The following is a 19,693-nucleotide window of genomic DNA, read 5'->3' on the forward strand; positions in this document are numbered from 1 at the left end:
TAAGTGGAAAAGTGGCGTTGAATTAAGTTTCAATTAATTGGTGATCCCAGTAAAGGTGCGTTTTTATTAGCCTTTTTTTGACAGATCACGTGTGAGATGGGCCTACTGAGCGTACTACTGCCAACACCATCACCCATCTTGAGACCCAGCATTCGTTAATGGATAATATCCGGCCGAATAGACCACGTCCAGCACGCAGTAATGAAAATATAGCAGCCGTAGCTGTGAGTGAACACGAAGATGTGGAGAGTCAATTCGGCGGCGTTCGCAGCAACTCGGACTGGCTTATATTTGTAGAACGACTTGGCGCATTTTACTTCGAGATCTTAGATTGAAAGTGTACAAAATACAGCTTGTACAAGGCGCTCGACCTTCTCAAGCAACATCGCTTTGCTCTATGGGCTTTTGAAAAGTTCCGAGAAATTCCGACGTTTTCGGACCAAATTTTGATCAGCGATGAGGGCCATTTCTGGGTTAATGGGTTTATAAAAAAGCAAAATTGCCTTATTTACTGCGAAGAGTAACCTGAAGAAATTCAAGAACTGTCATTTCATCCCGAACAAAAAAACGGTTTGGTGTGGTTTGTGGGCTGGCGGAATGAAATGATTTCGGTGCGAACGTAACCGTCAATGGCGATGCCATTTGTTGATGCCTGCTATTGAAGTTCGTGATCTCAGCGACACTTCGCTTCAATAATCGTATCAGTCAATGAATTTATTAAGAGAACACTTCGGTGAGCACATAATTTCAAGTTTTGGCTCGGTTCATTGGACACCAAGATCGTGTGATATCACACCGTTCGACTTTTTCCTGCGGGGATATGTAAAGTCTAAAGTCTGTGTGGACAATCCCGCTTCGATTCAGGCCTTGGAGTAAAACACTACCCGTTTCATTCACCAGTCCGCTATGGTAGTTCCGAGGCCGACCATTTGACCAACTTAGAGTAAACCTGAGATATTTTTTTAGGCAAATTCTAGATGAGGTTCGCTTATTTGGGACAGCAGGCAGTAGGAATTTTGTATCTCAATTGGAACTGATATATAGCATTTTTTAAGCATATGATAAGGATACACAAAAAACACTAATTCTCTAGTCATTGCCAATAATTTTTTACTGGTATTAAGCGGATGCCGCTTGATTTTTTTTGCCTTTTGCAAGCTAAAATTTATAGACTAGTAATACTGCTTATGACACCTAAAAGTGACAATTTCGAAAGCAGCTTTGAATGTTAATATCCCGTTCTATTATTGTAGAATAATACTTTGCAATTAAAATGATTTTAATCGCCTTAGAACGTCAAAATTTTGATGGATTTTTACATCAATACACAAGCCCTGACATCACCTACTAAGCAAGCTGTTTTTCATTTCGAAATAAATTAATTAATATAGACGATAAAAACTACTTTGTTCTCTACCAAAGTTAGAAAAATTAATTTGTTAAAGAAATTTATGTATTTAGTATTTTATTATTGAAATAGTTAAGTTGTCTTCAATCCGCAAAGGCTTAGGGATTAGTGCATCGACCAACTAACTGGCGTAAATCATATTTCAGAGATAAGTAACAAGCATACCCTCATGTACTAAAGTACTAAGCAACTTTACTCACAACATAGCGAGCAGAGAAGTGGCGATCCGAACACCACTATATCATATTTGTAAAATATACAATACTATGGATCCAGTGACTTAGTAGGTTAAGCAAGTACATATAATTCGTCTGACTTGGTTGGATAAGCAAGTATATAATTCGTCTAAGCAATTTAGACTGCATGCTGCGAAGATTTAGAAAAATTGCAAGAATTGGGTTCCGAATTGCTTCAGTTTAAACCGTGAACATCGGACCTGTCCCACAGCGACTTGTTCTTATATTTAAATAATCGCCGAGACTGTAGAAGACTGTAGACTTCAGTTTATTATGAAACTGAAAATAACTTTTTCGTTGTGTATTTTAAATTTGTAATTAATGTTTACTGGCAGGTTCACCTGGCTGCGCTCCGGTCAAAAATATGAACAAAACATTTCTTTTAATTGTTTAGAATATTATAAAACCAGTTTTAATTTTTAATATATACAATTTTTCTGCTATTTAAATTATTTTTTTTCCATATTTCAATGTGATGGATAATTTTAAATTTTTTATAGAATAAAAAGTTAAAAAAAAAAGTATTAAAAAATTATAGCAAATTAAGAATTACTTGATTTAATTCATGGATTTTTATGCTTTATATCACAGCGCCGGCTATTATCTACATTGTGACAAAAAAGCACCCGAAAATTGTAATTGAATTATCTTGGTAAAAATATCGAACAGAGAATTTGTCTCAAATTTTGTATTTCAAACCAAATTTCGTAAGCGGAATCATTAAAAATATTGGTATTGATAAGGGTTATGTTCATTCAGTTTTATCAAAAACACAAGCCTACGAGTGGTGCAAAGCCTTCAAAGACGGTCGACAGATTGTTGAAGACATGCCTTGTTCATTACCACCTTTGACCTCTTCAACTCATGAAAATATTAAAAACGAAGGATATGGTGCTTGAAGGTTGTCAGACAAGCGTTAGAGCGACGGCAGGAGAGCTTGACATTGGTGGATGTTTAGGTATAAAACGCTTCCTTGCTCGACTCGTTCCGATAAAGCTGAATTTTTTTCATACAGAGTACCGTAAACAAGTCTCTTTGGATATGTTTAATCGTGCGATTTCCGTTCCCACATTCGTGGAGAGCATTTCAACTGCCGACGAGATTTGGATTTATGAGTTTGACATGCAAATAAGTCAACAATCATTGGACGGAACACATTTTCAGTCAATCGAAGAGATAAAGCAAAATTCGCTTAAGGAGCTGAAGGCCATACCAAAAAGTGCTTATGAAAAATGTTTCGAGGACTGGAAAAATCGTCGACACACGTATATTACATCTGCTGGGGATTACTTTGAAGGCGACAAAATAAATATTGATAAATAATCAACTTTTTTGCGTTTCAGTTACAATTTGCGGGTACTTTTTTGTCACAATGTATATCTTTATGGGCGCAAAAATAAGTAAGAACCCAATTCCCAAGTATGCTCAATACCCGTATTAGTTAGTATGCAAATGTCAAAACTGTCATGATCGATCAATCTTAAAGCGGTATACAACAAAAGCAAAATATTCTTAAAATAAAAAATCATAAAATTGTTGAAATGCGCACAATTTGTATAATATGCTAATTTTAATTCAAAAAAATATATAACTGAAAAAATGTTGATAGATTGAACACGCATAAATTTCATTGCATTACAAGTGACTGTATTCTAAATTCAAAAATTGGAACAGAATATACATACATAGTATGTACATATATCTTTCAGCAATTGCTCCATTTTCTCACCTGAGCGCAAGCGATTCTTTCGTACACGCGCTACGCAAAGTAGTTCCAAAGCAAATATACATGAGCAAACTCTCGTAATGTGGGTTTCGTGGAATTTCGCTGAGCAACATGCGAAATATCTATTATTTATAAATAAAGATAAGATAAAAAATTTGCAAATTGACCAACTATGCTCCGGCGAATGTGTGCTTCTGGGCAAAATCTTCTTCAAGGATAAACAAAACTTAGCTGAAAATGCGCAGACGTCTGTAAATGTGTGTTTGTATGTTTATATGTACTATACATGCAGCATTATCTACATAATTAATCGCACCATTATCGAAGAGTAGAGATGTTTTTAATTGCAAAACTCACATTGGCAAATCATAACTCAAGGCCGACGCATGAAATGCGATAAGTACACAAATACACTAGCGCATGTTAGCCATGGGATACGCGCAACGCCGCAGAGCATTAGTAATTTTTAGCAGCAATTGTACTTTTTCCACTTAATGACTGCATAAATAAACTAATTTGCGTAAGCTAATAAATCTAAGGCGAAAAAATGAGGTGAACTCATTTGATGAAAAGCAAATAAACATATTTAGGCATGTATGTATGTATGGGTACTTAAATATATAGTACATAATACATAAACATTATTGCGGAGAACAACAAATACTAGCCATTTATTATGTATTATTTATTTATTTATATTGAAAATCATGAGTTCGAAATATATAACGCCGCATGCGTACACAACTTTTGAATATCTCTACATATAGTCAGTATATTTGTACAAATACAAAATATAGTTGTGCATGTACATTAGTGCAAAAATTTTCAAAACTGAAACCAATTGAAAAATAAACATTTGAAATATTTCACTCATAAATAAACTGGGAGCATACAAATTAGTAACACAAAGTAACATCTGGCAACACTAAGAAAGAAAAAGTAAAAGGATAAAAAAAACCGCATGAAAAAAAAATTGAATTGAAGTTGAGCTAATTTTCAAGTGTTAATTCATCAGTTTATATTTATAGTGAATTTCATAATAAAAGAAATACAGATGATTAAAGTATAATATACTCATGGTGTGCAATAAATAGCCAATTTTATATTAATTTATGATTATAATATGGTGAAAATTTGTAGAAGGCATTTTCAAATTATTTCTCGTTCATCCGCTTGGCTTATTAATCTAGAGATGTATTTATATTAATATGAGGATGCAGCCATGTGTAGAAGTTCACGCAAGTTAGGAAAGTTCTCTTAGCGCCACTAGGGAGTGACCAGAAATTATTCTTTTATTTATGCCACAAGCACCTCATGACTTCCGGTCTTAGACTAAGTATTTTCTCTCCCCAGGGTTGTGCGCTGGGTTTGGGACCCGCTCCCCAAAAAACACCCTCAAGGAAAAGAAAACAGCCTGGGATGAGAGACTCTCCTTTCGATAACAACCACAGCAATAGCAATAAGGATTACGATTTAAGGACATACACCTAGAATGTTCGATCAGTTATTTGGGAAGGTGCTGCTCCACCGTCGTCCAAGAAATGCAATGGACAGGACAAGGACTGACGCGAGTAGGTCCTTGTGGCATTTACTACAGTGGTCATATAAAGGAGTGTGGGATTAATGTTGGGAGAGAGACTCCGTGGCCGAGTCCTGGCATTCACTCCAGTGGATGAACGTCTAGCCACAATCCGCATCTAGGTGAAGTCCATCAACATATCACTGTTTTGCGCCCATGCCCCGACGGAAGAGACGGACAATGTCCATGAGCGCTTGGAGGGCACCTATGACAGCCGATACACAGATAATATCGATATGATTGGCCAAAACAACCGCGCCATTAGTTCTGCTTTCTATAGACTGATAAGGAAGCGAAGCAAATGGGTTTGGTAATACACGACAACTTCGGGAAAATTCTAGCACTCGATAATCATCACTCTCCAGAACCATAGTTCTGAGATCATCGACCAACATAATCATAATAAATAATTGGACATCTGAGCACAAGCAACGTAAGAGCCAGATCCAGTAAAGAACTGTTAAAACCCTTTCCAATCCAACAAAACGACCATCAAATTTAAAGACAAAATATAGCGGGCTTTCAATATTAACTTCGATTAATCTGACGCCTTCGATTGAGCTTCTAAAAAAAAGAAAACGAAACCAAAAAAGTCTAATACAATTACAGTGTTCCAGTCTATGATGATAAAAACTCAAAGTAAAAAAATTAAAATAATCCATTGAAATCTCCATACTCATTTGCAAAAATAAGAAACATCGGTTACCATTTGCCTTAGAATGTTCTCTTTATGGATAGAACGTAAATATATGGTCAAGTGATAGTGATGCAAACGATAAGCCCTACAAAAATTCCGCACATGGAGATTGCTATCGCCGAACCAATATCAATATCTGACTCACATTTTTAATTGAAATCTTTAGTAATTTTCTAAAAAAAATCTAATTAGATTATTGTTTCCTTACTTCAATTTCGTCCATTCATCGAATTAATACGACAGAGTTTACCACTTAACCTTAAATACATAAGAACATATGCTCATAAACATCTATTCCCAAAAAAATTGAAGTTTTTAACCAATTTCTACGAAAACAATGTTTCAGAGTGCCCACTCAACTGAAATTGAATCGTCTGACGCCAAAATTCCAGCTGAAACACTTAACTTCAATGACATGTGCACATAAGTACATATCCCATGAGTAAATACGAATGTCTTCGTAGGCTCTTGCCGGCATGTCTGACGCCATAAATACACAAACACCCGGCGACAAGGCCAAGAATGGGTATCACGCTCGGAATCTAACTCAGCAAAAGGTGTGTCTTTGGCTTCAAGTACTTTAATACTAATCCATTAAGTATAAGAAAATGAAAACGGGAATATTTACGTATGTCCACAGAGGTATGAGTGCACTCAAGTGTTTAAACATACAGTTATTGAATATAAAACCAAATGCCGCTATAATTGCTGAAAGAGCTTCTTAAGTCGCTGCATTGTGAATCAGATGATTACGAACGCACACGAAAGCCTTAACGATTATTTAGAACTATCGAAGAAACAATATTGATTTTGAGAACAATGATAACAAATCTAATGCAACGAGGGAAGGCAATTACGCTGATCGGGTAGAGGCTGAAGTGCGCTATTACGTAGCTGCTGGCATGAGTATATAGTCGTAGACAAATATGTATGTTTTGTATGTGTGTACCATACTAGAAAATAGACAATGAATAGACATTGCGAGGGGAATTCTCTTTAAATTGCACATTTTAGTTCTAAGAATACATATAATAAAAGTACTTTGCATTTCGATTTTATTTATAAAATATATGGAAATACATGTGTAAGTGAACTTTTTATTAAGAAAGTTATTCATTTAATGAATAATAAATTTGCATAACAATTGTTGAGTGGAAAAACTAATCTTGTTTTCTGGCATTGAAAAGAACTTTTGTAGCGGGTGATCCAAGTAGAGGTACCTACTTTTTTCAATAGCCTTGTTTTGAGTGATCACGCGTGAGTCGTGGTGTCAAGCTCACATGTTATTTTTGTCCAGTATTATTTGGCATTTCATCATGGAAACACTTACGCCTGAATAACGTTTATAAATCGTTAACCTGGAATACGAACATTCATGTTGTGTAAAGAACTTACGGTCAATATAATCGGCCTACTGAGTCTACTATTTGCAACACCATCACCCATATTGAGACTCAACATTCATTATTCGATCATATTCGACCGAATAGACCACATCCATCACGCAGTGAAGAAATTATAGTAGCCGTCGCCGAGAATGTACACGAAGACAGTTGGGAGTCGATTCGGCGCCGTTCACAGCAACTCGGATTGACGTATGGAACGACTTGAAACATTTTACGTCGAGATCTTAAATTGGAAGCGTGCAAAATGCAGCTCGACATTTCCAAGCGACATCGCTCCGCTCTATGATCTCTGAAAACTTCCAAGAAGCTTCGACGTTTTCGAGCCAAATTTTGTTTAGCGATGAGGCCCATTTTTGGCTCAATGGGTTAGTAAAACGGCAAAATTATCGCATTCGGGACGAAGAGCAACATGAAGAGGTTCAAGAGCTGACACTTCATCTAGAAAAAACAACGGTTTGATGTGGTTTGTGGGCTAGTGGTATCATCGGTCCATATTTCTTCAAAAATGACGCCGGTGAGAACATAACCGACAATGGCGACCGTTATTGGCCATGATAAATCACTATTTGATGCCTAAAATTGAAGATTGTGACCTCGGCGACATTTGGTTTCAACAATTAGTCAATTAATGGATTTATTGAAAGAATATTTCGATGAGCAGATATTTTCACGTTTTGGGAAATCGATTGACCATCAAGTTCGTGTGATATCACACCGTTAGACGTTTTCTTGTGGGGATATGTAAAGTCGAAAAGCTCGAATGAGTCATCGAAAACCGGACTCAACGGATGGACCATCACAGACGTAGCCGCAGCCAACATTTGAAAGAGGTAATTGAACCACGCCTCTCCTCTTCTTCTTTTCGACTTGACCCGTACCTTATTGTACCCTAAACAGGATATATTAAGTTTGCAACGAAGTTTGTAACACAAAATATGCAAATGATCAGCGTGATGAGCTAAGGTCGATTTAGCCAAGCTCGTTTGTACGTCCGTCTGTTTGTATATATTCAAACTAGTCTCGCAGTTTGTGAGATATCGTTCAGAAAATCGTCTCTTTAAGAAGCTGCTCATTTTATAGTGTATAGCTGCCATAAAAACTGAACCCTCGACATCAAGTACTTATATGGCCAACTTATTCATTTGAGGAGATATTTATACAAAATTTGGCATGGGTTATTGCCCAAAGCAATGGTACAATCATTGAAGAAATTGCTCAGATCGAGTCACAATAGAATTGATAGGAATCTTTTGTAATTATTTGTGAATAAGAATTTCTTCCTTTTATCTGTTCCTTCAAAAAAGGTGTCGTCGATCGTTCTCATGGGGTCTCCTAGCACAAAATTACACTAAATATTGGTTCAGAGAAATCTGTGGATGAGGATTCATTCAACCTTGTTATCATTTTCATTGATTTGAGACACTAAAAATTGATTGATTTGTAGTGAGTTTTCGCATACCCAAATATATAGTATATGAACGATATGAACAAAAAAGGTGTTGAACATCTTTTTTGACAACGTTTGAGTGTCAGCCATCTCGATCAACTTCATCTTAAGACAAACCGAAATAAATTTAAGGAACTTCATAGATGTTTTCGTTTGTAACAGTCTCTTTTATGCGCGCGTTGTGCTCTGTTTTCCAAATGCCTCTACGGGATTTAGAAAATCACTTACGAAGGGTTGCTTCAACTGTCGCAAAGCAGTGGCAACACTGATATTTATATTTTTCTTTTCATCAAAAAACAGTGTGTTAATTACTCTTGTAGTCCTAATTATGCATTTTTTTTTTCTATTTTAAAACTAATTTTCCGATATTCTTGAAATTTACGCTCGTGTCTTTGAAGACATAAACACAAAACTTTTGGAACCAAACCAGTGGCTCTTTCTCATACGAACTTTTCAGCCTACTTGAAATATGGACTGTGGTCGTTTTGTCTATGTTAGTGCAGTTTTTTGAGCTAGCGAAATTTTATGCTTGGTTCGGACGGACAAACCCATTTTATCAAGAGAAATATGTTATGTATTAGTAATATCATTACCCTGGAAAGATGAATCAACTTATATAAAACTTTTACTGATATTCCAATATATCAAAGCATTTCTAATCAGTTAGCACTACATATGTGTGTTTAATTACTTAGGAGTGTGCATTTTTTCAAACTTTAATTACAGTTTTATGATAACTCCGTATAAATAACCTAGCATCACACACTACTGTTTTCTGATAAAAAGTGCCTCATCGATAAATGTACGTAATAGTAAACGCACGACTTATCGACAAAGTAGTACAATGACAGCTGCAGTTAAAAGAAAACCGCTTTATTTAGTAATTTCTACAAATACGATGTATGTACATATGTACATATGTATATTAGATATGTATGTATTTATGTACGTGTGTACTTAGTTCTATGCAGTATGAATATGGGTAAAGAGCAAATTCCATAAATTTAGTTATCACACCTCCATATGTACATATGCATAAACAGTGGACAAGGTTAAGGTGAATTCCACACACATACTTACATATATAAAATACATAAACACCACCATATCAAGCCATTCTTCTTTACTTAAAAATATACTTACTTCATAGTGAATATTTTTTCTATTTTTACGGCCACACTTTGATGCCTGCCGCATAAGCGCGTGAATTTGCAACAAAAATAACCATATATTTATGCGGCATGCAACACGACGCTTAGCAACATTTTATTGTTGCATTTAGAACACGCGCCAGAAGTGATCTGCAGTCTACAAATCTTATGCAAATATCAATTAACCGCTGCATAGCAATTGCCTCGTTCGCACATCGCGGCCACTTAAATAAAAAAAAAACAAACACACAGAGAAACAACAACAAATAAGTAAACAATGGCACAGAAATCCGTGCAGCCTGCAAAGCAATCAGTTGTAATCTACGTGAATTGTTTGTAATTGAAAAATTCGAATACCCATTCATAAAGCCAGTCAACGCTGCCGATTCCGTGCAATTTGCGACTGTATTTCAATTTCCTTCTTCAACGGATCCCCAATGGATTTGTGTGTGTGTATGTGTTTGAATGCAAGTGCACAGTGCCGGAGGCGACACGATCGACGGTTTGTACTTGCGATCGGTATGCTTTTGTACTACACACACACACATACAAAGATTTAAGCGAAGTGCAGAAAGCTCAATATTCTGGCATTCATGGATGCACTTGCGTAGTTTTGTATGTGTGAGTGTGTGTGAACAAAAATACGAAATAATAACAAACAATAAAGCACAACAAACACTCATCTTGCTGCTGAAATAAATCTGAATCGGATTTGTTACTGTGTGTGGTTAGTAACTGATGAAGCAAATCGAGCATTGGAGCGTTTGACGTAATTCTTAAAAGACTCTCCTATGTCAAAAAAAATGTTTAGTTATCGATGCTGTGAAGTCCATAGGTTTGACAGACGATGCAGAAAATGAATGTTCAGTTCTGATCGGAAATATTATGACATCTCCATATAGTGTTTACTTTTTTACAAAGAACGGCCAATGAGTCCAAAATTTCTAATGCACCAAACCTTGAAAAAAAAATCTCATCAAGAAGGGATCGTATGAGCCCATAGCCACATTCTAAATACGCAAAAACTTATATGATTGTGTAAAATTTCATTGGTGAACTTCAAAATTGCAAACAGAATTTGAAGTAGCCTAATCGCCTAGTCCAGCCATCCCATCAATACTATTGATCTATCGAACATCACTGTTAAAAGCTTTAATACTGGAATAGTAGACCATATTGTTAATCTTGTAAACAAACACAAAAATATATTATATAACTGCGATATGGATCAGATGGCACGACCTGGAAGGTCAAATATCGATAAAATATTGGAAATCGTCGATTCCGACCATCCTCTAATCACTTTTCCGATTAGGAGCTCAAAAATGTTTAGGAATTCAAATTGCATAATAATTTGGAACCCTGTAATGAAGGCTAGACACAAGCAGAAGCGCGAAACGAGGTTATGCAAAAAAAACCTCTTTGACCGAATTTCCACCTGTAAAAAGAGTGATGAATTGCAGAAAAATTGTTTCTTCTATTCGGTATTTGGCACCAATTTGAGATACTTTGTGTAGCCAGGTTCTTCTCCAATTGGTCTTTCCAACGGAGTGGCGGTCTTCCTTTTCCTCTGCTTCCACCGGCCGGTACTGCGTCGAATATATTCAGAGCTGGAGCGTTTTCGTCCATTCAGACAACATGACTTAGCTAGCGTAGCCGCTGTCTCTTGATTCGTTTAACTATGTCAATCTCGCCGTATTTCTCTTACAGCTCATCGTTCCGCCGACTGCATAAGTCTTTCGCAAAACTTTTGTCTTGAGCACTTATAAGGCCGACTCATCAGATGTTGTCATCGTCCATGCCTTTGTAGCATATAGCAAGACGGAGATGATAAGTGACTTTTAGAATGTCGTTCGTCGAGAGAGGATTTTACTTCTCAATTACTGACTCAGTTCACAGAAGCACCTATTGCACTGCGTTGAATTTCGAGGCTGACGTTGTTGTTGGCGTTGATGGTGGTTCCAAGATAGAAACAATCTAGGACTTCAAAGTTATGACTGTCAAGAGTGACGTGCGAGTTAGTCGCGAATGCAATGACTGTTTGTTTGATAGCAGGAGATATTGTCCTCGTTCACAATCAGACCAAAGACGATAGTTACTGACGATTAAAAGTGGGTCACTTACGACAAAGTCAACCGAGAACGGTCGTTGTCAAATCCGAGTGAGCGGGGACCCAACCAGAGTTGGCGATCAGCAAGGTTTTTCCAGGACACAAACCTTGCTAACCGCCAGGGAATTTGGTGGGATTGGCAGGGAATCATCTATTATAAACTGCTCCTCTCATGTGTTTGTCCTGTCAAAAATTGGACCTTTAGAAGAAGGCAATCGCCCAGAAGTGGGAAGCTTTGGCCAATGGTAGAGGAATGGTACTCCACCAGCACAACACCAGACCAGGTAGTCGCTCACCAGGAGCTCGATTGGGAGGTTTTTATGAATCTAACTTATACACAGGACTTGGAAAAAAATGCTAACTAAATGTTTGCCAGAAAAGGGCCTTATCGCTGAACAAAATTTGGCTCGAAGAAGTCGGATTTTCTTGGAACTTTTCAAGAGCCTATAGACCGGAACGATATCGCTTGGGAAAGTCGAGCAGCTTCAGTTCTTGCACAGGCTTTTTGTACGCTTTAATTTAAGATCTCGACGTAAAAGAATCCATACGTCAGTCCGACTTGCAGCGAACGGCGACGAATCGACTCTCGTGTACATTCTCAGCTGGTCTATTCGGTCAAAAATTAATCAACAATGAATGCTGGGTCTTTAGATGGTTGTTGGTGTTGCAAATAGTACGCGCCGATTATGTTGACCATAAGATCTGTCAAAAAATGCTATTGAGAAAAGTGCCTCACTTGGATCACCCTTTATAACCAGTTCAAATAATTGAAAATTAAGTAAATACTATAATAAAAACTTCACATATTTATATCTGAATATAGCCTTCCTAATTAAATTAAAAACATACATACATACATAAACATTTTTTTTATTATTTTACATAATTGCAAAATTTTGAATTGCTACTCCACAGTTTCCCTTTTGTTAGAAGTAATGACATAAATGACTTATGGCCCTACCGGCTACATTGTTGTTACATATATATTTTTGATGTTACTCCTCACTAAGTCAAGTACATGCAAACATATGTACATATCTACAATAACAAATAGTTAATAGTTTTCGCGATAAAGTTATGTGAATGGCGTCGAATGTATTTACAGAAATAACTCTGTCACACTATTTATATCTAGTCGTTAGTACGCCAGTTATACACCAAATTACTGCGTATAAATTATGATGGACTTTGACTCGAAAAGCGACAAGGAAAGAGATCGGTGACTAGGTTGTTACTTGGTAGTAGTTGGCATACCTACTTGTAGATTGTATATATACACACATATGTAGCTTAGTTGCTATAGTTATGGATAAATGAAGCAATCAGACGTACAACACTTAATATAATGAAATTTGAGCGATTTACCCGGCGTGAGTGCGTTTAGATGAAGAAATATTTAAGCTGGAATTTAGCTGCAAATACAAATGTCTGTACTCGCATAAGACGAGCAGCAATGAGGGAAATCTCACAGTAATTCAACTGGGTGGCATAGACATACACACATTCATATGCTTAATAGACTTATTTTTGTCTAGCTACTAATGTTATTTATAATTTATACAATTTTACAGAAATAGGTCAAGTGGAGACAGAAATATTTTAACTATTAAATACCATAGTTCCGCTAAGTAAATCTGAGCTCTTTTCAATGTATGTAATGTCATTTTAGGCATATGACAAGTTATTTATAGTAACCTTAGAGTTATTATTGGCACAAGGAAAGTAAAAATGATATACAGTCGTGGTCTTATAATTAGAAACGAGTTAGCTAATTATATTTCTGCTATGTCTAAAATTTCATTCACCAAAATTAATAATAGAACTTGGATATAGTTGTATAAAAATAAGCATGTTATAATAAAATAAACATGAAACTAGCGAAATATTGAAGAAAACGAACTGAAGATAATAGAAAACCAAAAACAGCTTCTTCTCATAATTAGAAACGACGATATTTTGGTGTTTAACCATTATTTCTCATAATATAGGTCAGTCTTTTCGATGCACTTTCAATCTTATTATGGAATGATAACCCAAATATGCAGGTACTTCCAGCCTTGTTGAAACAAGTCCTAAGTCTTTTACGGAACTTTTTCTCTATGTCGGGATTGATAATTGGCCCTGTGCTTTTAATTGACTTGAAATCAGGACTTTGTGGAAGCCAGTTCAAAATATCATATGCAACATTTCTCTAACCTTAGTATGTTTAGGCTCATATCATGCTTGAATAGTAAATTAGCGGTATATTCCCGAAAGGACACGGTTACATTAAATTAAGCCTCGAATCGGATGGTTCGCTGAAGGCGCATTCGGGTTTTTTTCGGCGTCGGCTTAGTTTTGGAGTCTCATTCGCTAGATTATTGAACAATCTTGACGTCATATTAAAAAATCCACATCTTGTCACCAGTAATGATGCTTTACTCGGCGACGTGTTTGCAAAAATTCTGGGTTTGCGATACGAGTTCAGCATTGAAACGCTTCACATCCGAAGCATTAAGTGGTTACATGGGTTTATGGGTTTTTAAAAATCGGTTTCTTCTTTCTTTATTCTACTACACCTGCAGAATATTGTCCTAAATTTTCAAGTTGATCCGAGTTATAGTTACGGGGATACAGCCTTGTGAACTTGTGCGTTCGAGGCTAGCTAGGCTAAGTGCCCCGCCTTTAAATACGTTTTTCTCGAAACTGTGTTTTTGAAGTCGATTGGCGAGATTTATCGGCAACTACTCAACCGATCTTCATGAAATTTTACACAGGTATTTGAGATGCAATGTCGCTAAATTTTCTCTGAAATTTTCATTTTTTTGTAAAACTGTTTGCCAAAAATCTATTTAAATCCGAATCGTCCAAGTTCAAAGTTAAGGTTTTAACTAAAAAACCTATTTTTTCACTTTAGATGATCCCGTAAGGAGTTATCCTGCCAACGCAGGCGAATCTTTTTTCCGAAAAGTCACCGGGAATGGCGTCGCAATGGTCGAGTTTAAAATATTTTTTCCAAAAATTTCAGAAATTCTAATAAAATATTTAATTTTTCATATGAGAAAAAAATTGTTGAAAAAAGGCTTTTTTTTACCCGAAGAAACCCAGGTAACCCTTTAAGCAAAATATGTGGTTCCACAAGAAATGTTGAGGTCCTATGCTCTCTTTCGGATGCCAACACAACAATTTTCAAACAGTGTTTCTTTAACTTTTTCGAAGTTATTGCCATTAACAGAGGTGGAGGTTTTCTATGACTTTATAACTTTCATTGGTGAATACTTTATGACACTCATATATTTGTGTTGCTGATAAAGTAGGCTCCCCAAAACACTACTGCAACATTTTCAGCGATAGCCGTGATTCCATCAGACAAACTTTTCGCGTTCTAAACGAACAGGTGCCAAACAGACAGTAATTGCCATATGGAGATCAAACTTCACACGAACATACAACCAGGTTGTCCCAATCTAAGAATTTTTTTTTTTATTTATTCTGAGTCAAATTTTTTCAAATGATATATTGAAAAGGATCCATTCCATTATTGGTTGTATTCATACAATTGAAGAGGCACACAGTGAGGACATTTCGATCCCGGCACATCGTTTCTAATTAAATAACCACCACTGTACATTTTGAGTATGTATTTAAATAGCTGGCACAAAATATTGTCTGCTGGCAAATCTTTAATCTTACCAAGAAGCACTAATCTATGTAGGTACATAATCTCCCATAATCACGGCAATTGATTGGTTGGTATGTTTGGGAAAACCCTACTAAACCATTTTGCTTTGATTAAATGAAAAGAATGGATTTATACGAGTAATCTAACTAAAAAGCAATATAAAGTTATTTATTATAGCATTTAACTTAATAGTAATAAAACACAAAATATTAGTTTTAGCGATGTTTAAAAAGTGCCAATAATCTAAGTACATATGTATGTATGTAGGTATGATCATATATTAATCTACAGCAGAACTGTCAATGATAACAGCGATGAATGAATGCGTGGCGTTTTGACGTAACCATGTGCGAATATGTACATACATATGTATGTGTGTATGCAAGTAAGAATGTACTAGCCTATATACATATGTAAATATGTACATATACATATATATTTATCGAGGCGATCGGTTTTAACGCAAAATTGTGTGGAAGCCGAAGAACAAATTAAAGGTGGCCCGCCTTTGCAATATAGATAACTACATGGCGTTTGGCCACACAGCGAACAACGTGGTATTTATCTTTACCGCGCACAATATTGGCTATATATCCATACACACATACGCATTCATAGTTCATGTTCATAGTCACCTATTCCGCCAAAACAAAAAAAAAACAAATAAATAAACTAAAAAAGCTAGCGAAGAGCTAAAATAAAAACGTTAACGCGTTCAACAGGCGAATTGAATTGAAAAGGAAATTGGCACAGTATAACACAAACATACACCCATACATATGTATGTATGTACGTACATGTGTAATTGCAATGAAGCGAAGAAGGAAGACGGCGTGTGACGTGTTCAATAATAAGGCAGATAAGCGGAAGGTCAGAAAGCAAAAAGCAAATAAAAAATAAAAAAAAGCTAAAAAAATGAAAAAAAAATTAAAGTATTAAAAAAAACTAAAATAAAAAAAAAAAAATGAAAAAAAAATTGAAAAAAAAAATTGAAAAAAAAATAAAAATCTAAAAAACTTAAAATAAAAATTGAAACAAAATTTGAAAAAAAAAATTGAGAAAAAAAAAATAAAAATAAAATTCTAAATGATATTTTTGTGTCTATACTTTTTTCTGAAACACATGTACACATTCGCAGCGTGAAACGTTTCAACTGAAAAGTAATGCGTCGATATTTGTGAACTTTGGTGCCGCATTGTATTTCTCAAGTAGTCCGAGTACGAGTAATGGATTGTTAACAAAACACGTGCTTTTCGCCTAATGAACTTCACACTTACACATACATATGTATGTATGTATGTATATATGCAGGTGTATTTACAGAGTTGTAAATAGCGGCGTCATTCTACTTATTTGCAATGCTCTTAACAACAAACCACACACAGTATTCATATTTATAACGGAAATGGTATTAACAAGGAGGATAATTGTTATTTGCATAAATAGGCACTTAAGTAAATTGAATAACTGCTATACGCTTACACGGCATATTTCTATATTCTTAATTACTGATTATAAAAAATTATAATTATTGCAATAGAAACAACAACCACCATTAATATTATATTATGCTCGTACTTCGTCTACCAATGGGGCAGAACGCAGAGCAACAAAGTCGCTCGTCTTAAGATTTTAAGAAAGTAAACAAATAGACGAAGAACAAGTGGCATTTCGCCTTCATTCATGCCTACATTCATACATATGTATGTCATGTACATAAGTACTGCACATATCTACTCGTATTTGTGTAGGCAGACTTCTGAATGGCACTAAAGCACATGGTGACATACATATATACATACAAACAGAAAATCAAGTCAATTAGAAAAGTACACAAACGGCAAATTTAATAGCGTGAGTTAAGAAATTATATGTATTTATGTGCATACATAACTATGTATGAATATTTAAGTGGCTTTTGTTTATCAATTATTATTGAATCCATTAAAACAAAAGTAAAGTTGAAATAGAGCAGCACAAGGGCGAGTAAAGAGTTGTAAGTCAATACAAGAAGTTATCTAAGTCCACGACGAAATATTATTAAAACATTTAATTATATATTTTATTTGTAAATATTTATACAACTCAATTGAATTGGAAATAAATATGTCTGAGTGCTGAAATAATTGCAATAAGCCAAAAGCAGGGTTCTAAATAACGCTTACAAAAGATAATTGAATAAATATTAAATTTTTTTATAATTCCGAAAGAAAATTAATTTAAAATATTTTTTTTTAATGCAAATTCCGAAGACCAGATCGAAAAGAATTAAAAAAAAAATTTTTGAACCCAAAACACGTTTTAAAATATATAAATGAAATTTTTAATTCAAAATACCGGTCTAAAAAAAGTTAATTTATAATTCCAGTTTTTTATTTGAAATAATTTCCTGCTTGCCTATTTCGTGTTAAAATATTTTGGAAATTTTTAAATTAAATTAAATTAAAAACTTAAATTTCCAATCTTAATCCAGTTGTTTTAATTAGAATTCGCAAGCCTTCGCGCAACTGACTCAGATTCCTAGTTGTAAATAATTAATTTGGCAATCAGATAACTTAAACTTAAATATACAATGTACCTTACACACACAAACACATAATTTATGTAAATTCTAATTCCAATTTTCAACACTTACACTTACCGGTTTCTTAGCCGCCAAAGGTTTGCTAATTAAATTCAAATGTGGCTCGAATTCTTCGCCGAATTTTTCTATCAGACTATTCTCGGCAGCCTCTTGGGGGCATTCCTCTTTTTGCACCAGATCCCAAACATCCTCCGGCAAATAGAAACTCAATGCCAAACCCACTAGTATGCCGAATACGAAGTAGTGATTTCGGCTAAGCGCTGATCTACGCATGATCAGTTTTGTAAAATTTTAAAATAATTAAATCCAATTGGCACGACAGTGTGCTGCAGTAAAACAGCTGATTGATGTTAAACAGGGTAATAAGGAGGGCGTTCGGAAAGGAGCAATACCAGCAATTTTAAAGCACAATATAGTTAGCTAACTGTAACTATGTTGGGTGTCAAACGTTTGGAGTAAACATCATCTTAATGAGGAACAATTAAAGGCTGCACTGTGGGTATGTAGGTATGTAGTAATTTATTTTTGCTGCTGTTATTGGCGATGAGCTGCTGTTGCTGCCAGCAAAGTGTGCGCTAACACTTTTGCATCTGCAGCTTGATGAACGCCAGCGCAAGATGTTGATCTGGCAATGAAGCTTGCCACTTGCTCCACGCGTTGCACCACACGTACGCACACATGCATATAATTATCACGCTGTAACACAAACACACGCGCAAATAGCGAACCACGCACGCAACAGGCGAAGAAGCACTCAAACCGGCAGACGCAAACCGATCGACAAATCAGCAGACAAAAACACGATACACATTAAACAGACAATTGGATGCGCCAGCAAAAGATATTTTGCCGATTCTTTTTCTGTCACGCCACTCTTTACACACTTTTTATTTTGCAAAATCGTAATTTTTTTATATTTTTTTGTGTCACCATTTACATGTGCTGCTTCTTATTTATTTGTTAATTTATTTATTTTTTAATTTTTTTTCTAATTTTTGGCACAAACACAAGCATAATACTCTGCACTGATCGGTGGTGCTCGATAAATCACGTTTTACCGGTGTTTTGCCGACATATTCCATTCATATTTCACAGCACGGTTTATTTCATTCAATGGCAAGCTTAGAGCAACTGATTAAATTAATTTAAAAATCAACATTAATTAACAGCAAACAAGGCAACAACAACAAAAGCGCACGGCAAATAATAATCAAAAATTTAATGCCAAAGAAATCGCGACATGCCGCTCGGAAAACACAACCGCACTCCACAACAGAATTAACAAATCTATTCACCAGCGAGGTGAATAACACAACACTGTTGTTGTTTTTTCTTTTTTTTCATTTGGTAGGTGCTTCAAGCATGTTCAAGCATGCAAGGGTGAGCGACATCCGTCGGTGGTCGGCAATGCTAGGAATGCAATGCAATGCGGCTAATCGGAAAACGATCCTCATTCGGTTCACTTACAAACAACATACTTTTTAACCGTACAATATGCATGACAAAACATGCATACATATTTATTTGTAAAAATAGAAAATTAAATTTGTTAGACTAACATTAATATTATTTCAATATTAAAAATATAAATATTTTTTCGTTTTCTTTTTTGCCAATTCTAAGAGGAAATGTATGTTACGCTCGCATATTCAAGACAACAACACCGTCAGTGGCGGCACCTGACATGC

The 19,693-nt window shown here is 35.5% G+C and overlaps 1 protein-coding gene across 3 annotated transcripts in view; it reads right to left on the reverse strand.

Annotated features, from left to right (window-relative positions):
• Positions 1–19,306, reverse strand: part of LOC105226957 (chondroitin sulfate synthase 2) — a 41,074-nt gene extending 21,768 nt beyond the window's left edge. For 2 of the 3 annotated variants that reach the window (XR_007422734.1, XM_029550500.2), the window contains exon 1: positions 18,057–19,306. Coding sequence is in view for 2 of the 3 variants with exons in the window: in XM_029550500.2 (XP_029406360.2) it covers positions 18,057–18,278 (222 nt within the window). In the remaining variant the exon portion in view is untranslated. The remainder of the gene's footprint in view (positions 1–18,056) is intronic. The other variant, XM_011206101.3, reaches the window with a different exon arrangement.
• Between the last annotated feature and the right edge of the window lie 387 nt (positions 19,307–19,693).

Source organism: Bactrocera dorsalis, chromosome 4 (genome assembly GCF_023373825.1).
Source record: "Bactrocera dorsalis isolate Fly_Bdor chromosome 4, ASM2337382v1, whole genome shotgun sequence".
Taxonomy (NCBI): domain Eukaryota; kingdom Metazoa; phylum Arthropoda; class Insecta; order Diptera; family Tephritidae; genus Bactrocera; species Bactrocera dorsalis.